The following is a 21764-nucleotide window of genomic DNA, read 5'->3' as shown; positions in this document are numbered from 1 at the left end:
GGGTGCCATTTTTGTATTGCAGTGAGATTAAATCAGGAAAAAAAGAGATAACTTTCACATAAATAATTGCAACAAGAACATGAGCAACTGCATAGCTCCAGATAAGAGATGAATAAAAGCGGCCTGCAAAGAGAAGGAAAGGTAAAAATAAAATTATATATATATATATATACACACACACACACTCGTTCACATTAGCACAATAGGATTTTGGATTGAATAGAATGGAATACAGAAGTGCACAACGTGCATACTGACTCGGTTTCCAATCATTAGGATCTGTGGCCATAATAGCCTCAATTTTGTTCTTTCAAGGAAAACACATTGCAGCACCATATTTATTCATTTTTTAAATTCCAATCATAACTTCCTCTCTATCAACAAATAAAAATAATACTTATTTAAAAAAAAGAGTTTGATGGAGTTAAATGAACCATTTTGTTAAAAGGCACAAATTAAAAATATTTTCAAGACATTTAAAGCCCCCAGTGGCGCAGTGGGTTAAACCACTGAGCTGCCGAACCTGTTGACTGAAAGGTCGCAGATTCAAATCCCGGGAGCGGTGTGAGCTCCCGCTGTCAGCCCCATCTTCTGCCAACCTAGTAGTTCGAAAACATGCAAATGTGAGTAGATCAATAGGTACTGCTCCGGCAGGAAGGTAACGACGCTCCATGCATTCATTCTGGCCACATGACCTTGGAGGCATTTACGGACAACGCCAGCTCTTCAACTTAGAAATGGAGATGAGCACCAGCCCCCAGAGTTGGACACAACTGGACTTAATGTCGGGGGAAAACCTTTACCTTTACCAAGACATTTAAAACAGCATGGATGGGGAAAGTAGAGCATCCTCCCTATTAGAAGATACTTCTGGTACAACCAGCTAATAGCCAGGAGCTTTGGGTCTCTTCCTGTCAGCAGAAGAGCAGAGAAGCCAAACTTCCTGTGAGAGTGAGTTCCACAGCCCAGGAACTAGTATTGTTGATGTCTTTATGAGAATTACTGGTATCCAGTTAGATGCGTGCATTCATGCATCAGTCATGCTAGGCATGTGGAGGCAAAAGCTCAGTGTTGTATAGTGCTGGTTACAGTGGAAGTAGAGTTTCCTTGTCTTTGAGCATTCTGTGTTGTGACTGCATTGTGTTTTGCAGATATTCTTCATATATTGTGGCTTAGGGCTGTGCATTGCACAGTGGTAGTAGATCATGTATTATGCATTGCACATTGCCTAATGGCATCTAGATGCTGAAATACATTGTATCATGTTGCTATTCTGCATGGGAGTTGTGTAATGCCTGTGTAGTGAAATTTCCATGTGTGGATGAACATTCTGCTAAGGGGGTATTGAATTGCAGGCAATATCTGGCTACATGAATTATAAGATAGAATCCAGCTCACGGGCTCCATTTAACAAGACAAGTGAAATTAGATTGCTGGCCATGGGATAGTCTGGGTTGAATTAGTTGTTTAGGGCCCCATATCTACCACTGGCTGTGAAGGAGTGGTGGACCCCATCTGCAAATGGGGTGAAGTGCTTGTATGCTGCATCCCTTATTATCCATAAAACTTTATGAATGCCATGTTTCAGTATTAAATGATGCCTTAGGGAGTCCTAGAACCAGAGCCAGTTACAACTTACCTCACATCCTTTCTTCTAAGGAAGTCTGAATTGTGCTCTAGTTGAACGCTACTAGTTCTAGGAAAGTTAGGCATAAATGGATGACTTGCACAAGGCTTATCCTGATGAGCTTTGTGGCTGAGCAGGATTTAATACTACACTAGAGTCTCGCTTATCCAACATGAATGGGCCGGCAGAACGTTGGCTAAGCAAAAATGTTTTATAATAAGGAGGGATTAAGGAAAAGCCCATCAAACGTCAAATTACATTATGATTTTACAAATTAAGCACCAAAATTTGTTTTATAACAAATTGTCAGAAAAAGCAGTTCAATACATGGTACCATTATGTAGTAATTACTGTATTTATGAATTTAGTACCAAAACATTGCAATGTATTGAAACAGCTGTGGATCCGGGTGGGAGGCAGACTGCGTTAGATAATACAGAATGTTGGATGAGCAAAGGTTGGATAAGTGAGACTCTACTGTAGTTCCAAACCCAGCCTGCTAGTTAAAAGAATACACAGTAGCTCCTTAGCAATCTGAATACTGTACTTTTTAAGTGAAAAGTTGGGAAATTCGGTTCTTGTAGTTTTGACTAATTTGAGTCTAGAGGAGAGTTCTGCAGATACTATGGATTACCTAAAAGGCATATAAATGGGACCAAGATCAAATGGTGCTTGAATTGTCCCTAGAAGCCAAGAAGACTAAATGGAAACTAGAAAACTTGAGTGACATTGATCTGTGTTAATTTAGATCAGTATAACAGGGTTTTGTAGCACCTTTGAGACTGAACGAGGGGAGAAAGTTGATAGTGTATGCTTTCGTAGACTACGTATACATCAAGATTATTATTATTATTATTATTATTATTATTATTATTATAACTTTATTTGTACCCCGCTAGCATCTCCCAAGGGATTCGATGCGGCTTACAATAGGCCGGAGCCCAACACAATACAACAACACAATACATAGCAAATAAAACAGTTAAAGCAGAAAAACAATAACAACAGCAATACAACAGGACATTATTAAAAACTGAGCCGGCCGGAGTGGGGTACAGGGTTAAAAGTGCTGAAGTGTTGGAGGGATTTTTGGGGGGGGGATTAAAAAAAAGGGATATGGGATTAAAATATAAGTGCAGTGTGCGGTGAAGGTGATCTTGACTCTACTAAAGTGCTTCTGGGCTTTGGTAGTGGGGTTCCTAATCTGAGAAGGCACATTGGAACAGCCAAGTTTTCAGGTTCTTTCTGAAAACCGCCAAGGCAGGGGCCTGTCTGAGATCTTTCGGGAGGGCATTCCAGAGGCATGGAGTGAAGTGCCTAGGGACATACCTTTATAGATATGGATTAGCAGTTTGAAGGTGTGAATAACATAAGAAATGTGTGGGTTGGTCCATGTGGTCACAAAGGGTCAGAAGCGACTGAACGAATAAACAACGAATTGTCCTTTGAGCTTATTTTATAAAAGTGTAGAATTTCAGATCAGAATTCTTTCTATCTACTTTCAATGAACAGCAAAGCCAATCTTGTAACATATAAATTGTAGGGAAGTAGTAGACTTGGAAGAATGGGGCTTGGATACACTTACATTGACTGTCATAATTGATATGAAAACCAAACGTATTCATTTGTTTTTCAGCAAGATAAAAACATGAAAGCCTTCGACAATACAAGATAAAAACACTTCAGATACTGTAGAAGAGAACAGGATTAAGACTTAAATATTGCCTAATTGACAAAACAAAACTTGAATTGATTTAAATTAAATTTTAAAAAATAAATTGAATTTTAAAAATTGAACTTTTTTTTTTTAAAAAAGGTGGAATATGCAGCTACAAATATCACCATCCCTCGACACTTTTGTCTGATGGGATGATCCCTTGGTCTGGAACCAACCCATAGTTGTCTGTCTATTCACAATAACTTGTTTTCCTAGCCAAAGTACCTAGCTCACTATGCAACCAAGGCAACACACAAAGTGAGGGAATTGTTAGCCCAATCACAGCCTCCCTGCAGCATCACACCAATGCAGATGGCTGAAAGTGGTCCTACTGCTTCCAACTCATCAGGGATCAGATGATAAAAGGAGCTTTCTTCCTCTCCCTTTCCAGTCAGTGCATGTCAGTAGAAATTGGCTGCAGTCCAAATGCCTCTAAATTAAGGAAGTGTGAAAGATATAGATGCAAATTCTTCACATGAGACTTGACTTCTGAGGTATTCTTCTTCAGTTCACACCCTGTAATTTCTCCAGCCAGGCTTGCACGGCATGCAAGCCATCCAGCCAAAAAGCCCACCAGCAAAGACCTGCCAAATGTACAATACGTACGGTTTGTGTGGTCCCAGGCAGCAGATAAAATTAGGCCATGTCTAGGTCACTTGAGGATGTTCACCACAGGTAGTAGTACTTCTCATTTAAAAAGTTTGATGGCAGATACATACCCTTTGTTTCATTGCACAGTACAATTAAGCCTGCCGTGGTCTCCTCCTCAAGCCAATCTTTGTATTTGAAGGGATACTAAACTTTTAAGAGTTACAATCTAGTGATTTTAGCCTCTACCACCAGCCAGAGCTTTGGGAGACCTTGTTAGCATCATGGCCAGGTGTTAGTTTAGCTTAATAGTTTGAGCTAGGCAAAGATCTACCAGCTGGGAAAGAACTGGAGGCATGAATTTTGTCTTTTACTAAATGGGTTGCCTAGTTCTCATACATGGAGAGGGGAGTTTAACCATGTTTTTGCACTCAAGTCCACCATCCCTTATTTTTACAGCCTCTCATCAAACTTGATGCAAAGTGGATGCATACTAGTCCAGGGGCTCCATTTAGCTAATCATAGGATTTCTGGCCATGAGATAATCTGGGTAATATTAGTTTTTAGGAGCCCCATTCTATTTCTAGCTGTGGGGGAATGCTGGACTCCATCAGCCAAAGAGCTGCAATGCTTCCCAACACTTTCTCCACAAATAAAGCTTATGTTATTGCAATGATGTGTGTCAGTGCTCAGTGACAAAGTCTTCCAGAACAGAACAATTGTACTATTTTATTTTTATCCCCTTAAAGAAAAAGGTAGAACTGGGATATATACTTTATTCTTTCTTAAAACAAATTGTCAGATTCCCCACATTTTGCCCATGTGTGCCTGCTTTCCTTATATGGTGAGAGCAATATAACTCTTTGACTTTCATGTCAGAGGATTGACTAACATATTCAGAAGTAGCCATGCAGCAAAATCCTACAAAACCCATAAAAGAGCAATGCCTTGATTCACCAAAATGCAAGAAATAATTTTTAATTTCAGGAGCAACTTCATGTAAGTTGTCAAAGTTCTTCATCATCAGGCAAAAAGCACACAGGAGAAAAATGTGATGATGTTAGTCATAGACCTACATTCCATTCTGTCTCAGATGTTATTTCTGTTGTCAGTTATGACTTTCTAGACTGGGATATCAATGCAGATATTGATCACTGCCTTTCATGAGGGGACTGAGGACAAAGGAGCAATGGCCTGGGACTTAAGATAAAACACTTTAAAGTGACTACAATTTGTGTGTTTTACCTATACAGCACCTAAACATTTCCCCATATGTTCAGTAATGCATTGAGAAATTTGATGTTCCTTGGCTAAGAAAGAGGCAGTTTCTCATGTAGGACAGAGTTTGCCTGGATTTCAAGGAAGTACTGACCAGGCCTGACCCTGCTTAGCTTCCAAGTACTGACCAGGCCTGACCCTGCTTAGCTTCCAAGATCAGGTGAGATCAGGCGTGTTCAGGGTGGTATGGCCGTAGACTTCAAGGGAATTTACTTTTCCACTCCTAATGAAGTTGAAATTTTGTTACCTGTAGGTTATTGCCTCTTGTCCCCAGTTGCCACATGACCAAAAAGTAGCTTCTGTCTGGAATGAGATGCCTTCAATGGTTTCCAAATTTTTGTCCACCAAATGCTTTGGACTTCATCTCCCAGAATTCCTGACTGTTGGTCAAGTTGACTGTAGCCTCTGAGAATTGAGGTCCAAAACACTTGGAGAACAAAATTTGGAAGCCACTTGAGTCTGAAACAAAATGTGGTCCTGTGACTGTAATATTGGCATGATGTTAAAATTATTTGCAGTGGAGCTTTGAAAACTTGCATGATGTATTTTCCGGATTTGGGCTGATCAATAAAGATATCACTTATTTGTGGCTTGTGGGAAGAATTGGGTAGATCTAACAAATGGCAAGTATTGAAAGTGGCAGATGCATTTTGATAATGATATTTGTGATTTAGTATTTGACAGTTAAGAACAAAGTGAATCCAGCTGATTTTTACCAGGACGGATTCTTTTTTATAACATCTCAGCAATGTTGCTCATTGTGGGAGAGTGGTTGCGGCTGTGGTTGTTTCTACCTCCTCTTTTGTTTGTGCTGGCAGCCTCTCAGTCAGTGGAGGTCCTCCCCCAAAAAAGCTTCCATCAGGAAGAGAATTACTTGCAATCCGGTAGTATTTTAATTAGGATGAGGCTTCTGGCTATGATTTGCATGGTCCAATTAGCAGCAAAAGCAGCACCCTCGGTTAATTAGCAAGATCTACAACAAGGTGATGTGTTCCTACAGTATACTTGGAGTAATTATGCACACCACATTCTAAGCCACAAGGACAATCAATTTAAAAAGAAATCTCTTCTTCAACTTTTAACCTAGAGTTTGCTTTACCTCCCAAGATAAATGTACACTTTATATTGGCCATTCAGTGACCAATATCTGGCTAACCCGCATATTGCTAAGAATGTAATTTTTCCCTTCCTGGTGTTCTTTAAAAATATTCTATTAAAAAAGCAGGATGTCAACAACCCTAATGACTATTGACATTCTTCTAAAAACACAACTCAAAGTGGCACTGTTGCAAACTGAATTGCTCATTCAGAGTTATATATAGTCTGACTCTTAGTGAAGAGTCTTAATAGATGCTAAAGGAGGGTCAGCCTTCAATGGGCGAAGAACAAGTTAAGCTTGCTGTGCTTCTGTAAATGGCCAAAGGCAAATGGCACAGATCAAAACAACCCTCTAGATCAGATGAAAGAATGTAAAGAGAAAACCTTAAAACTTATGAATGACTGAAGGGCACTGAGTGTATTGCCCAAGTTACCCTGTGACTGCTTGATCACTGTTGTAAATTGGGAAGAAACAACTGTGCTTTTCAGAAGTAACAATAACATGTTCTTGTTGATATGATTATGAGCGGCTGAATGAAAAGAGATTTAAACTGGGGTCATATGCTGTAGTGGTTGGGTTGATGACAGTGTGGGGGAAAAACCCATTGTTAAGTTTAAAACTAAAACTGGCCAAAGAAATACAGGAAAAACAGCAGGAACTCTGAAATGAAAGAGTATGTTGAGGATAGTGCAAAATGGAGCAGTAAGAGAAAAATCAGGGATTATAACAGAAAGGAGAAAGAATGGGTGGATAAAAGAAGTATGTATGACAAAGGGAGGAGATCAGAGCAACTTTTTGTGGTTCAGCTAAATCATCAGGGACCTCATCACACTAGAGAATGAATCCACTTTAAATCTGGTTGCTGCCTCCTGTAGAATTCTGGGCTTTAACAGCTTCACTAAACTACAAACCACAGAATTCTGCAGGAGACAGAAACCAGATTTAAGGTGGATTCATTCTCTAGTGTGATGAAGTAGTTAGTATCCATTTTCCAACATAATAAATCAGCCCTGTGTTACATCATGCATCTGCCAATGTAATGTTGGAGCACCACCACTACAAAGCTTTAGATGGCCTTGTTTCATGTTCTGAAAACTGAAAAATAAAACAGAAAAGCACCATAGATCTTGTAATCTAAACACTGGGCAGGTCACTTGATCATGCTGATTTCTAGTTTGGATACTTCCTCTCTGATTCCCATATTGCAGATGCAGGACTTAAGTTGACTTACAGACACAGGCCTAAGGCCTCATAATTAGTTGATGACTGAATTGACTTTTAAGCCAAGGAGTTCCTCCTGATTTACAGTCTACACTCTTAGCCACTAAATTACACCAGCTCCTTTTTGGCTGACCCTCTTGTAACCTATCATTATAGCAGGTTTAGGAGGACTGTTCTAAGAATAAAAATTATTGAAGCCTTTGAAGAGAGTACTTCACTATGATTTCAATAGCATCATCTACTAAATAGTTCCAAGTGTTTGGGAAGATGTAAATCAAACAGCAGGTGGCTTTCCCTCTCCACATTACAATCCAGATGATACTGAACAGTGCAAATAAAATTGTCAAGAGAGGTATACGTTTTATTTTCCAACACAAATATTTCTTTGCAGAACAGACGTGGTGACATTTATCTAAAATAAAATTATTACATAAGCTGATTTTAGTCCCAAGTTGGAGATACTTGTTTGGCCAATGTTTACTTTCGGGTTGTATTAGCCTCTGTTATTACAGAAAAGATCCCAGTCAAGAGCCTTTTAATGAGTGACTGCATTGGAACCAGTATTACAGTCATCCCTCCACATTTATGGCTTTTTAAAAATAAATTAATTATTTGCTTATTTGATTCCTTGTGTTCTCTCTAGTAAAATTTACATCTTCAAATGTTACCGTCAAATTCATCCAGTCACGCTGGAGGACCTTGCAATTTCTATAGAAAACACTTCTCTATGAATCTCTAGATACTCCAATGCAATTCTGTGCTCTGTTTCATGCAAAGGTTAATAATACAGTTATGCTGGAAGACCTAGAAATTCCTAGGATGATGCTCTCTTAGGTAATATAACATTTTTTTATTTGTAGGTTTTCACTTTCATGGATGCCCTGTGCTCCTAAGTCCCGTGAATGTAGAGGGAGGATTGTATGCTGCTTATTTAAAACCCTGAAGACTCCTTTCCAATAGCTGTCTGTGGGCCCATCCAAACAGGGCCCAATAACACGGGAGCTCCTACAGTTTTACCAGAGGCATTCGAATGACATCTCTGGTAAAACCAAATTAATTTGAGGCAAAACAGGAAAACCCTGCTTGAAAGGCATGGGTCTAATGGGCTATGGTCCCTGTGTGGATTGGGCCCGGGGACTGCATCGTATGATCCCCGCACCCAATCCACACAGCCTTCTCAGGCTTTTTGGGCTCTATGAGCTTGGAAAACCCACAGGGCACCAACCCCTCCTCAACCCCCTCCCAAAGCCCTAAAAATTAAAAGAACTTACTTGGCCTCCATTAAGGTCTTGCTGGAGTCTTCCTGGCATGTAGAAATCATGCACCTTGAAGCGGGGGAGCAGGAGGAAAGTCTCTTTTAGTAAGCTGAGGACTTAGTGAGAAAGTGGGATGAGGACAAAAACCTGGGATATTTTAAAAGTAGGTGAATAAGTGAAGTTACAGAGGATTGATCACAATTGTCCCATCCACATCTAGGCAGTTGTAGAGTGTGCCTCTTCCCCCTTCCCTGTCACATATTTTCACCAAAGGAAATGTGGTAGTGTTTTTTCAGAGTAAATTGTTTAGATATGATGGTGTGTGTGTGTGTGTATACACACACGCACACACACACACACATTTCATAGCAGCTATTCCGGTGTCAAGCATCCCACTCTCAGAAATAATCCACATATTGTGCACAAAGGTCCAGTTGGGTTTCAGAGTTCTTGGGAGGCACATTCCAGTTTTGAGCAGGATCAAAAGGGAAAATGGCAGAAAGTAATGGTAGACTTTAGCACAAAGTTCTTATTTCCAGTAAAGAAAGCTTTGTTGTTGTTGTTTCCAATTTATGGAGATACTAAGGTGAACTTATTATGGGGTCTTCTGAGACTAAAAATATATGATTTACCAAAGATCACCCTGTGAATTGAAGCCTCATCTCTGGAAGTGTAGTCCAATGCTCAAATGACTATACCATGCTAGCTATTCAAAGAAAGCTTAGAGTATTTCCACTTTTTAGAACAGAAGAACTACCGGTATACAAAAGCAGAAAAGCCACCAAACAGAGGTGTCCCAGAGAGGGAAAATCAGTATCTAAAGAAGATCAAATGGGAGAAGATCAAATGGGTGCATCTAGACCTGGCATGGTCAAACTTTGGCCCTCCAGATGTTTTGGACTTCAACTCACACAATTCCTAACAGCCTACCAGCTGTTTAACACAATTTTTAATGTTATGGCTCAATGCTATGGAATCCTGGGATTTATAGTTTGGCAAAACAGCAGCATTCTTTGTTAGAGAAGGTTAATTAAAGACCTTGCAAAAGCACTGAGCCATGGATTTCTCAGCAGTGTTGCATTTCCATTTTGACCACAAGGCTGATGGTATACTGGAATTGGAGTAATCATAACACTTATCTCCATTTGTTTGTGTAGGTATTGTTGTTTTAAATAAACACACTGCAGTCCATAAGCAGATCCTTGTAAAAAAAAACAAACCCTAAAAGTGAAATACGTGATTCTTTATTTTCGGTTTCTAGATCAGCGTGGGTGGCTCCCAAACCTTAAAAAATCCCCTCATATTTTTAAAAAAATGACAAAAAAGCCACTCGAAGAACTTACATTGTTGCAAGAGGAGCTGAAACAGTGTGTACTACTCAGCCAGGCTCTGGAATACAGATGCAAAAGACTTTGTGTAAAAAAGAAAGGAAAGGAAAAAAGAAAAGAAAACCCCACTCTGAGGGGCAGTTTAATGTGTTTCCAGTTTTTGAGCCTTACTCTCAAGTTAGGAATGCCAAAATAGGTCTGATAATGTTGGTTCATCCCTGTGCAGAGTAACATTTGTTGCTACATAGCTTGCATAGCAAGACATTGTGGTCAATTGTGGCTTTGTCTTTTCATTAGAATGTGGCTTTTGCCTTTTTGAAGGTGTTACACAATCCCAGATTTTTAGAATGGAAGTATTTATTACTACAATTAAAACATTTTATGATCTTAAGCTGAACCAGCCCTAGAAAATTTCCAGTACCAAATGAAGCCGTTATCATACTTCCAGATGGACTTAAATTATCTCTTTTGAAACAGTTAAGGTTCAGTTTAAGGTCATATAATGTTTTAATTTTTTCCACAAATGTATCCCAACAGTTCTTAGCTGTTTTCTGGTCTCAGCGTTTAATTTGGAACAGTCAGCTATATTCCTAACTCCGCTTGTGGGGAATTGGAATAGCTGTACTTCTCCTGATATCCCAACAGTGAGGCAATCATCCTAAAAGTAAGTGATGGAAAACAATGCTTTCACCATCGGTTGTGTTGGTATGTTGAGACAGTGTGGTGTAGTGGTTAGAATTTTGAACTGAGGTCCAAAATACATGTACAGAAAGCTAAGGATATAGCATGTAACAGTGTGAATAATCCACAATGGCAGAACCATATTTAAATGCACTTAGTATGGTTGCCAGATGAACAGCATCCCAGATCAGATGACACATACTTCTAATATGATTATGGCTGAGTCCTTGTGAAGTCACAGTTATAGGTTGAGAGAGGAAAGACAGTTATTTCTGGGTCAATTCATTGTGAAAACAAGCACAAGAGAAATGGGGCCAGAATTTGACTTAAACACATCTAACTAGGTAACAGTCAGCATGATGTAGAGTTTGAGCATAGAGCTATGACTGGGGATCAGAGTTTGAATTCCCTATCAGCTTTGAAAACCCACCTATTGACCTTGGACAAGTCACATTCTCTCAGCTTCAGATGAAAGAAAAAGCAACCACTCCTCTGAACAAATATTGCAAAGAAAACACCATCACAGGTTCACCATAAGTCAGAAATGACTTGAAGGCTCAGAACATCTTCTCAATAATGCAGCAACCCATACTGTGGAAAAAACCAGAAAGCATTTTTGGTGGGCAGATAGATTGCAAAATATTCTCACTTGCCACCATCTCCTCTCATGCTCGCATTCACGATGATCTTACCTATACGGATTAAGGGTTTGTTTTTTTCTAGGCTGTGCACTGCTCCATGGGTTGTGCACTGCCCACAGTGCTTGTCATGATTTGAACAATCTGATTTGACCTGGAGTATGTGATTTAAACTGCTGTTTCAATGTTATGTTTTAATTGAATGTTTTTAATGTTTTGTTTATCCATTGATGTATGTATACATGCGGCATTGAATTGTTGTCTTTGTAAAGCTGCCTTGAGTGCCCTTTGGGGTTGAGAAAGGCAGGATGCAAGTATGGCAAATAAAAAAAATAAACAACACCAAGCTTTGCAAGCTGCGTGGCTGGCAATCTCTCACACTCCACATGGTTCGGTGGGCCCAAGTACATGCATTCACACGGAGGGCCCAAGTACATGCATTCACACACACTGCCTCTGCTCTCTCACTTGGTGTATTTGAGACCAAATACACCAAATACTTGTCTACACCAGCCCTAAAACTCAAAGTGGACCATATGTCATTTCTAAGTGTCCAAATGGTGTCCAGGGGGTTCTGGTCCTTAACATGGAGTAAACCAGGCTAAACCTGTTTAGCCCAGCATTAAGCAAAGTTGAGCAGAGTGTAGACCACAGACCAGTTCCAATGTAAATTGCCAAAGGCACTGCCATCCTCTTTTCTTGCATTCAGAAGTGCTGGGAAAGGGAGATTGATGTCACCACCCATTGCTGCCGCAAACAGCTGAAAAGTACCATCAACAAAGGCAGTTAGCAATGGCCAACAGCTCTCAAGCCATCTGCTGTGGTTCCATGGGAATAGAGATAATAAAAAAGTAAGGATTACAGTCCATTCTTGCGGTAGTGGCCCCACGGTAGTGGTACCACTCCCTGGATTCAAACCACTGACCTTTTAGTAAGCAGTCCTGAAGGGACAAGGGTTTAACCCATTGCACCTCCGGGGCTCCAACTAATGACATGAAACCTAGCAATGCCATCACATAATCATTGCTGAGTTGGCCCATTGTCATATAATATTTATCCGCAACTGAGACACCACTTTTTGAATGTAAGTTGGCCAATGTATATAGCAATGGAAGTTAAATGAGATGAGGCATTTGTAAAACATCTATATGGGTAATTGCTCTATGTTTGACCTACATACGTTATAAATGGATTCTTACACTTTGGGCAGTACAGGCGTGCCTTCATTAAAACCAAGGCGAGTTAGATTCAAATCTATACTTGTTCAGCCATGAAGTTCACTAGTTGACCTTGACCCAGCAACAATATCAGTCTCATCTACTTCACAAGATAGTTTAGTGTTAAAAATCAGGGGATTCCACACTAAGCTTCCAGAAGCAAAGCTACAACTTTTAAAAGGGGGAACAATATTTAATACAACAGTTCCCAACTGGGTGTTGTAACTGCAAGCATGATTAATGCTGACTCACAATTGAAAACATGTCCAAGTGACTTAATGTTGTTCTGTGTCATGCACTAGAGATTTTCATCTTTTTAAAGATAGCAAAGACTCAGATACATGGTGTTGCATAATTTGAAAACTGTTGTTAGGGTTTACGCTGCAATGGAAGTCTACCTAATTAGGTCCTTGCTTTTTTTCAATATACTAATTTTCTCAAGTCTATGATGCATCTCATCACATGAGACTGAGCAAGCTCCTATTAAGTCAATAGTTAAATAGCAGTCCCTGAAAGATATCTTGTACTATGGGAGATCATAAATACATTTCATTTCTTGAGTTCTAAAGGCAGAAACAGCATGCACACAGTACAAAACATTGGTACACTCAGAGACCCTGATAAATAAGATCATTATTTACATTTGGATAAATTAGCTTGCTTGAGGCTACACATATTGAAGGGTGCAATGCAAATTGGGTCAGTTTTAAGACTATCATTGCAATCTCGTGCACAGTTACTTTGCAATAAATTCCTTTGAAAACTGCTGCTTAGATTTTTGCTTTTTCACAGGAAGGACATTGTATTCCGTGAAGAAATCTCCTTCTACAAATAGAGGCTTCTTTTGCCATTGGCGCCTGCAGTCAAAATGGGGGTGGGGGTGGGGGTGGGGGCTTCATAGAGGGCACATGCCAACTGCAGTGTGATGTGCCCTCTATGTTCAGACCCCAGTGCTGTTTTCATAACAAAAAACAATCACAAGTTCAGGTCATAGAGCCTAAGGGAAATTAAAATCAATGCAACAAGAGTGTTTGCTCCAGACAGTTGCACGATCCATATCCAACCAAAAAAAAAAAGTATCTTATGCGGGTTGATTATTGTGTCAACTGAGTTCTGTCTGTGTTCTATCAACACAACTGTGTTGAAACTATATAGAAAGGAAGTTTCTGAATTCTGAAGCCTCTTCCTGGCCACTCCTTATTATCTTAATACTCATGTGGTTGATATTACTCAGTGAATTAATTATACTTCAAGTGAAGTAGCTAGAAAGTTGCACTTGCTAATATAACCAGTTAGTTGTTGCTACCTTTTAGTGATACTGTATTTCTTTGATTCTAAGATGTACTTTTTTCTCCATATAAGCATCTTTTAAAGGGGGTGTGTGGTGTGCTCTCTCTCTCAAAGGCCCCTTCCACACAGCTGAATAAAGCTCCACATTATCTGCTTTGAACTGGAATATATAGCAGTGTGGACTCAAATAACCCAGTTCAAGGCAGATATTGTGGGATTTTCTGCTTGTTGGTATTTCCTGTTGTTGGTATTGAAATTAGTGTGTGCGTTACAATGGATGGCATCTTCAAATCAAAGAAATATACTGTGTGTGTATTAAATCTAGCCAATCGGTTATCAAGAATTATTCAATTTTTCTAAGCCTCAGAACTAAAGCTACATCTGTATTATGATAATCCTCATGATGAGGGTAGATTTGGGAGTAATGCTTATCAATTCAGATGATTGATAATGGGTTTTATTGTTTTGGTGGTTGATGTTTGAGTGAGATCTACTTAGAGCTCATACATCTAGGAGAAATAAAACTTCCTCTTTTAGACATTTTCTCTAGGGTAGGGAATGTAAGGCTCCAGGAAATGGGTTGCAGTTAGCAGGTGGGGTTCATGTTTCAGGACACAGTAGTGAATCAGTGTTTCGGGATCTGCTTGAAGGACAATGCTCTCTTTGGTGTGATGTAGAAGGCACATGAATGGAAGCTCTTACCATTTGTGGCTGCTTAAAATATATTGGCACACTTTGTATAAGGATTTCATTATTGAGGCCTTGGCCCAATTCCAGTGTGGAGTTGCAATTTCAATTAGGTGAGAATATTTTGCTTGCTATGGAAATATTCAAGCGCACAGTGTCAAACAGCCCTAGTCTGAGTGGAGCTGCAAACATTTTTTAAAGTACATTGCTATGAAAGAGTCACCGTATCACTCTTCTGTGACCAATATATACTGATTTCCAGTTTCAAAGCATGATATTATAATTAATAGAAGTAAAATATCTAACAGTTGGGATCACCTAGTAGTCCACATCCATCCTAGCAATAGATATAATCTAGTGTACCACTCATACCTTCAGAGGCAAAGCTGGGATGATTGAGAATAGTCTTTTTTGGTAAATATATGCACTGACTACTACTTTCTCATAGTGTCTTTCTAGGGAAAAAAACTAGTTGCTTGCTATGTGTCTAGAAGCTGCTTAGGACTAATAACACATAATGTATATAACTCAGAAAGAACCTGTTCCTACAATGCTAGATACACCCAACAGGAATGTCCATGCCAGACATGTTTGCTTTAACTAAGTTTGATGTCTAATAGACAAACCCACAGACTACTCGCCTAGAGACTCTTTGAATCACTCTGACCTCTATGGGAATGAGGGCATTGTTGTGAGAAACATCCCTGGAGGCAGGCGGATCCTCTTGATGCACAGGATACTTCAAAGAGTTTCCTGATGATATTTATGTATCTGTATATTGGAATTTTGCCCTGCCATCTTGTCAGACATGGGTTTCAAGAGCAGCTTCTGAGGAACATGTAAATGCAAAACATAATTAAAACCCAAATCAAACATCTAGTTAAGTTCTAGAACAGGCATGGGCATACCTTCTAACTTGGGGGGCCGCATGGAGGACCAGAGCAGGATGGGCAGGCTGGAAGGGAGGGGTTCTCCCCAAGCCACCTCTCTGCACTTTCCTCTCCTTCTTCTTCTCGTTTGTAGGCAGAAAGTGAAGGAAAAACAGAAAACATTTAAATCCCAAAAGGGTTGTCCTTGGTGAGTGTGAGATAGTGGACAGGAGAGAAAAGGGGTATCCATTAGACCTCGTACTGCCTACTCCTGATATAGAATCCTAGAACTATAAGAGACACCCAAGGTCTCTTATAGGAAGGCACAATCAAAGCACTCCCGATAAACAGAATATGTGGAAAAGCCTCCAGAGAAGGAGACTCCACCCCACTCCGAGGCAACCTGTGCCACTCTCCAACAGCTCTTACTCTCAGGCATTTTCCCCTAATCTTTTCAGTCAAATCTCTTTCCCTACCATTTGAAAACATTGCTCCCTTGCACCCTGGGCTCTAGAGCAGCAAAAAGTCAGTTTTCCTCTCCTCCTCAATGGGACACCCTTTCAAATCTTGAAACAGGATTCTCATGTTCCATTGATTCATTTCATTTAAGGGAGATGGAATTAGCAATTGGTTTTAGGCTGCAATGTTTGAAATAGCATTAAAAGTATTACGTGGCCTCAGTAGTTTTGAAATCTCACCACTACACTATCAAATACTGTAAGAACTTCTTGATTGACATTGCTATTTTATTCTGGAAGTTTGCCTTTTAATTGGAGCTTAAATTATTATCTGTAGATAAAGTTAATTTACATTTATAATGAATCATCCATAGTTAAATCTATAGTGATCATTAATTTAAATCTGTGCGGATTAATAACTAAACATATGATTTAAACATTTTTTTTTCCATTGACAGAGATGAGAACATTTTTGACTTTTTTCACTCAGGGTTTACACTCTTGCATATGTGTGTGCGTGATTTCTAATTTTTATTGAAAAAGAGTACATGCTGCACACCTTCCAGCGCTTTCCTAATATCACCCTTTTCTCAGATGTTTTTCTTTCAGTTTTAATTTCCTGAAACTGACTATTGGTTCTCTCTACATGGTGTTTCTTTTTCCTGTCCAGAGGGAAAATATGTGGGAAAAATAAATTTATTGGGGTTTTAAAAACCTGTTTAATGAGCAGCACAGAACACCCTTACTTCTTTGCATTCCCCTGACCTGTGCCCTGTGGAGATCAACAATCATTGCTCCTTAGAGCATAGTCTTTCTGCATTTCTAACAGAGCCGGATCTTTGTATTTTAACTCGGACTCTTGTAACAATCTATAATGACAGTCTCCCAAACTTAACTTCTCAGATTTTCTTGCTTGCTATTTCCCATTCTTGAGTGGCTCCATCACAACCTTTTTAATATGTAATTGTTTAGAAGGCTACTAAAACTGATGGAATTTTAAAGGATTAATGTGGTAAATTGGCTTCTGTTGTTAAGGTCACATAATTATTATACAGCCTACACAGATATTCCTTCACCTTGAAATATACTTCTTGTTCTTCCCCCGCAAGCTGTTTGCATGGAGGTGATCTTACTGGGAACAGAGTTGATATTCTCAGAGGAACAGTTGATTAAGACTTTAATAAAACAATAGCAAGGTTCAAATCCCAACTCTTCCTGATCTAACTGGCAAAAGTCTCTTTAAAGGTTGGCAATTTGCTGTAACAGTGATCTTTGTCTACTTGTCTGTTGTCTTTTCTTCTTTGTTATCTGTGTCTTCAGCAAAGCCAGCCACAGATGCAGGCAAAATGTTAGAAGAGAATGCTACTGGAACGTGGCCATACAGCCTGAAAAACTCACAGCAACCCATCAATATTAAATATTATTTTAAATACATCACTAGCATGAGTATCATTATTGAGAAAAAAGCAAGATTTACATGAATAAGATACATAAATATATATACAGGTTTTTATCTGGACTTTCTAATTATAATCAAAGATTATATTTACTAGTTACAAGTTAATTTACACACAACAATAGAGATTCTGTGGTCCAGTAAGATCTAGATGTCCTCAACTCCAGTCATTAACCATTTTGACTAGGTATAATGGGAGGTGGAGTTCTACCACACCAGAGGACACATTCACACATGCAGAATTATATCCTCTAGTGTTTAACATAAGAAAACTGAGATATGTTGCCAACCAACATCAAAATGTGGTTAACACAAAAAAAAAGGTAGTATGAAGATGGACACACAAATTAGAAGAGGCTGTGGTAGTTTGCTTTTGCCTGAGCGGAAATGGGCAGATTTCTGTCCCTTCCTCTCCTACATTGTCCTACAAACATATTTTCTGTGTTAATTAAATACTATTTTTTCCCTTTGAACTCAGCAATTTAAGTAACCTGAGGACATGGGAGAAAGAGGGAGGAAAGAGAGAAAATGGGACACTTTGAAAGCAGCTGAAAAGGTTGGACAGCAGATGATGAACTGAGACTGCCCCTTACAAACTGAGATAGTTTAAAACAGGGATCATCAGACTTTTAAAGCAGAGGGCTTGTTCACAATCCCTCAAACCGGACTATAGTTTGAAAAAAAAATGAACAAATTCCTATGCACACTGCAAATGCTTCAGTTGGACTTTTTTTCAGTTTTTTGAGAAACTGCAAGTCGCTTCTGGTGTGAGAGAATTGGCTGTCTGCAAGGACGTTGCCCAGGGGATGCACAAATGTTTTACCATCCTGTAGGAGGCTTCTCTCATGTCCCCACATGATAAGCTGAAGTTGACAGATGGGAGTTCACCCTGCTCCCGAATTTGAACTGTCAATCTTTTGGTCAGCAGCCCTGCTGCCACAAAGATTTAACCCATTGCGTCACCAGGGGTTACACTGGGAGCTCCATAATGGGAAATGTGGGCCTGCTTTTGTTGGATGAGATTCCAAAGGATTTGCTTGCTTTTGCAAAGTAGTTTGCCTGAAACAACTTTCTATATCCTTAAATGCAATGAAAAGGGGGACTCCATGCCTTCACTTCTGCTAAATTGATTTTGGCTGAGAAACTGGAAACATTTTGGTTGTTTAAAAATGTATCATGTTATAGACAAGATTTTTTTTAAAAAACCCTATCTTTTGAGCTGGCGAAATTTTATTTTTGAAGAAATGGCTTACTGGAACTCCACCCTGTGGTGCCAATCTTTTAACAGAACTGCCAGAAAGGGGCCATAAATAGGTTTCCTGTATTAAATGAGACAGAATAAACATATATTCCTCCCTTTGCTATTTCAAAGGCTTTGCAAGATTCCCGAATTATTATTATTTTTTGCTCAGTTCTATCTCAACCACAAGAATGGACAAACTAAACTGTGGGGACAGATGTTGTTCTGTTAATTGATATTTATTAATTTTATACATTCATGACCATAATTTTGAGACCTCTTTAGCATGACATAAAATATAAGATAAGCATCAATGACATACACTTATATGAAAAATATTGCAAAGTTAATATTTATAATCTAACACAATATACAACCCCAAATGCATTTAATTCCATGCTGGATTTTGGCCAACAAAATCCTCTAAGTCTATACCACAAATTTATGTACAATATATGATATGTTTCTGGCATTACTATTCTTTTGGTGGTAAAACCATAAAGATTAGGGTTTCCAATGCAAAAAGAGCCATAAGTTTTATGCATTAAATACAATTCAGTGGCAAAGTTGGAAAATGCTTGTGTAAAAGAGGATCATGTAACCACATCACTTGGTGTCAGGTTTTGTTTTTGCTACTTCTCAGACTGAAGTAAAAAAATCTTGCAGGTCTTCAGATGGTGTTGGACTGTAGCTCCAGTGTTGACTGCCATTTATTAAGCTGCCTGTGGTTTCTGGAACCTGCAGTCCTACAATATCTAGAGATTCCCACCCAGGAATTTGCAGCATCCAAATGTTTCGGTGAACTGTTGGGTCATGACTTTCCCCACCTTTGCCACAAAATGTTTCAGTCACCCCCTTGTCCTGTGTGAGGGTTTAATCATATAACCCAGGATTGGGCAAACTTCGGCCTTCCATGTGTTTTGGACTTCAATTTCTCACAGTCTCAGGCCCCACTTAAGCAGTTGAGGGGGAAAAGGAAAGGGCCTGAGGCTGTTAGGAATTGTGGGAGTTGAAGTCCAAAGCACCTGGAGGGCCACAGTTTGCTCATTCCTGGTATAACCCCACCACCAGAAACCACTAGGCTTGAATCATCAGGGGCAGCTGAACTTATCCTTACCAGTAACACTATTGTAGCATTCTCAGAGGTACAGACGGATAACACAAAAAATAATTTGTGAACAGAACTTCAATATACAGTAAAACATTATTTTTTAGCAAATCCATACCCTTACTTACCCAAATTGACTCCAAATCTCATTTCCCCCTCATATTCTAACCTTGACAGAATCATATAACTCACTCTATAACATTGACAAAGTATTGTACACGCCAACTTTAAAAAAAAAATCTCTTCATAACTTCATCAATTGCTCCCAGTGTTCAGTTTTCTCACCTTCTCAACCGATCTACATTACACAAAATGGTGTTTTGATATTGCTGGGGTTTGGTTTTGGGAACCCCAATGGAAGCCAAAATCCATAGATGCTCAAGTCCCATTACATACAACAGCATAGTAGTGCAAAGTAGTGCAAAGTGCTCCACCTTTCATGGACAGTGACCTCTCTTCTATCACATTGTATTCTTCTCTTAGAATGCAGTTTGTCTGCATAATGGTATATGCACATGGGAACCTTGATGCCTATGTGGGTTTTTTTATACTAGAAGTGTAATTGGACTAGAAGTGATAATAAATTCTACAGTATACTTTTAACCCATGAAAGATTATTGATCCAGGTGTAAAACCATCCGACTCAATGTCTTCTTTTTCAGTTGTAACAGATCTACTACTTCAGAAGCAAATGTGTGGGAGAGATAGACATGAATATGAGCCAGCTTCAGATGAGACAACATCATGCACTTTTGTTTATCCTTTAAGCATGTCTGATATTTGTTGTTTATTTGTCCTTGTCCTTTTTAACAGACCTCTTTTCTCTTCTTTGTCTCTATGTAGGAGTGCTTTCTCTGCCAGCGTACTTCAGTCCTTATAATGATGGATCCATATGCAGCAATGGAAGAGCGGATGCTTACGCTCAGCTGGAACTTCGAACTTTAGAACAATCTCTCCTGGCAACTTGTGTTGGAAGCATCTCTGAACTAAGTGAGTTTCACATGCAACACTTAACTTGTTTGTTTATACAAAGCATGGGGCCTTTCTTTATGGAAGTCAAGAGAAATCTTGCCATTGGCTTTGCTGTTGTTTTGCTTGGGCTTTTACTGTGCAAACTATAAATGTTTCAGGATGTTAAATTTTTCAGGGAAATTCAGATTTTTTAATGCAGCTTATACAGCAATGCACAGAAATTCACTGTCTTATACCACCATCATCTGTTTCTTCTTGTTGTTATAATTATTGTTTCCATTATGGCACTTTGTGTAAAACAGGTTTGACAGGATTTGCCATATGAAAATGAGCACAGGCGAAACAGCAAAGTATGCCAATGAAAATACAGGCAGGGAAAGAACATGTAGTTATTTCAGTTACACGTACCATGGTGGGCTAAATTCAGTTGTTTGTCTAAATTAGAGTTTGAACCAATAAAACAACAGGGACTTGATAAATCAGCCTTTATGTAAATTACATTGATTTAGTGGTAATTTCTAGTTGGAATTAAAATTTTGATTTAGAGCCTATGTTGATGGCCACAGTGCTGCTGATATGGCCCCCATATCAGATAGGCCAGCGTTTCACAACCTGGGGGTCGAGACCTCTGAGGGAGTTGCGAGGGAGTGTCAGAAGGGTTGACAAAGACCATCAGAAAACACGGTATTTTCTGTTGGTCATGGGGGTTCTGTGTAGGAAGTTTGACCCACTTCTATCATTCATGGGGTTCAGAATGCTCTTTGATTGTGGATGAACTATAAATCGCAGCAACTACAATTACTAAATGTCAAGGTCTATTTTCTCCAAACTCCACTAGTGTTCACATGTGGGCATATTGAGTTTGGTCCAGATCCACCATTGCTTGAGTCCACAGTGCTCTCTGGATATCGGTGAATTACAACTCCAAAACTCAAGGTCAATGCCTTTCAAACCCTTTCACTTTTTTCTCTTGGTCATGGGAGTTCTGTGTGCCAAGTTTGGTTCAATTCCATCATTGGTGGATTACAGAATGC

General features: G+C 39.3%; 1 protein-coding gene across 1 annotated transcript in view; it reads left to right on the top strand.

Annotated features, from left to right (window-relative positions):
- ABTB2 (ankyrin repeat and BTB domain containing 2) overlaps positions 1-21764 on the top strand; it is a 178971-nt gene that overhangs the window by 85745 nt on the left and 71462 nt on the right. The window contains exon 2 of the mRNA XM_060764970.2: positions 20602-20748. Within this exon, the coding sequence (XP_060620953.2) occupies positions 20602-20748 (147 nt within the window). The remainder of the gene's footprint in view (positions 1-20601; positions 20749-21764) is intronic.

This window comes from Anolis sagrei, chromosome 1 (genome assembly GCF_037176765.1).
Source record: "Anolis sagrei isolate rAnoSag1 chromosome 1, rAnoSag1.mat, whole genome shotgun sequence".
Lineage (NCBI taxonomy): Eukaryota > Metazoa > Chordata > Lepidosauria > Squamata > Dactyloidae > Anolis > Anolis sagrei.
The sequence above is the reverse complement of the archived record's forward strand: the minus strand, read 5'-3'. Positions and strand labels throughout refer to the sequence as shown.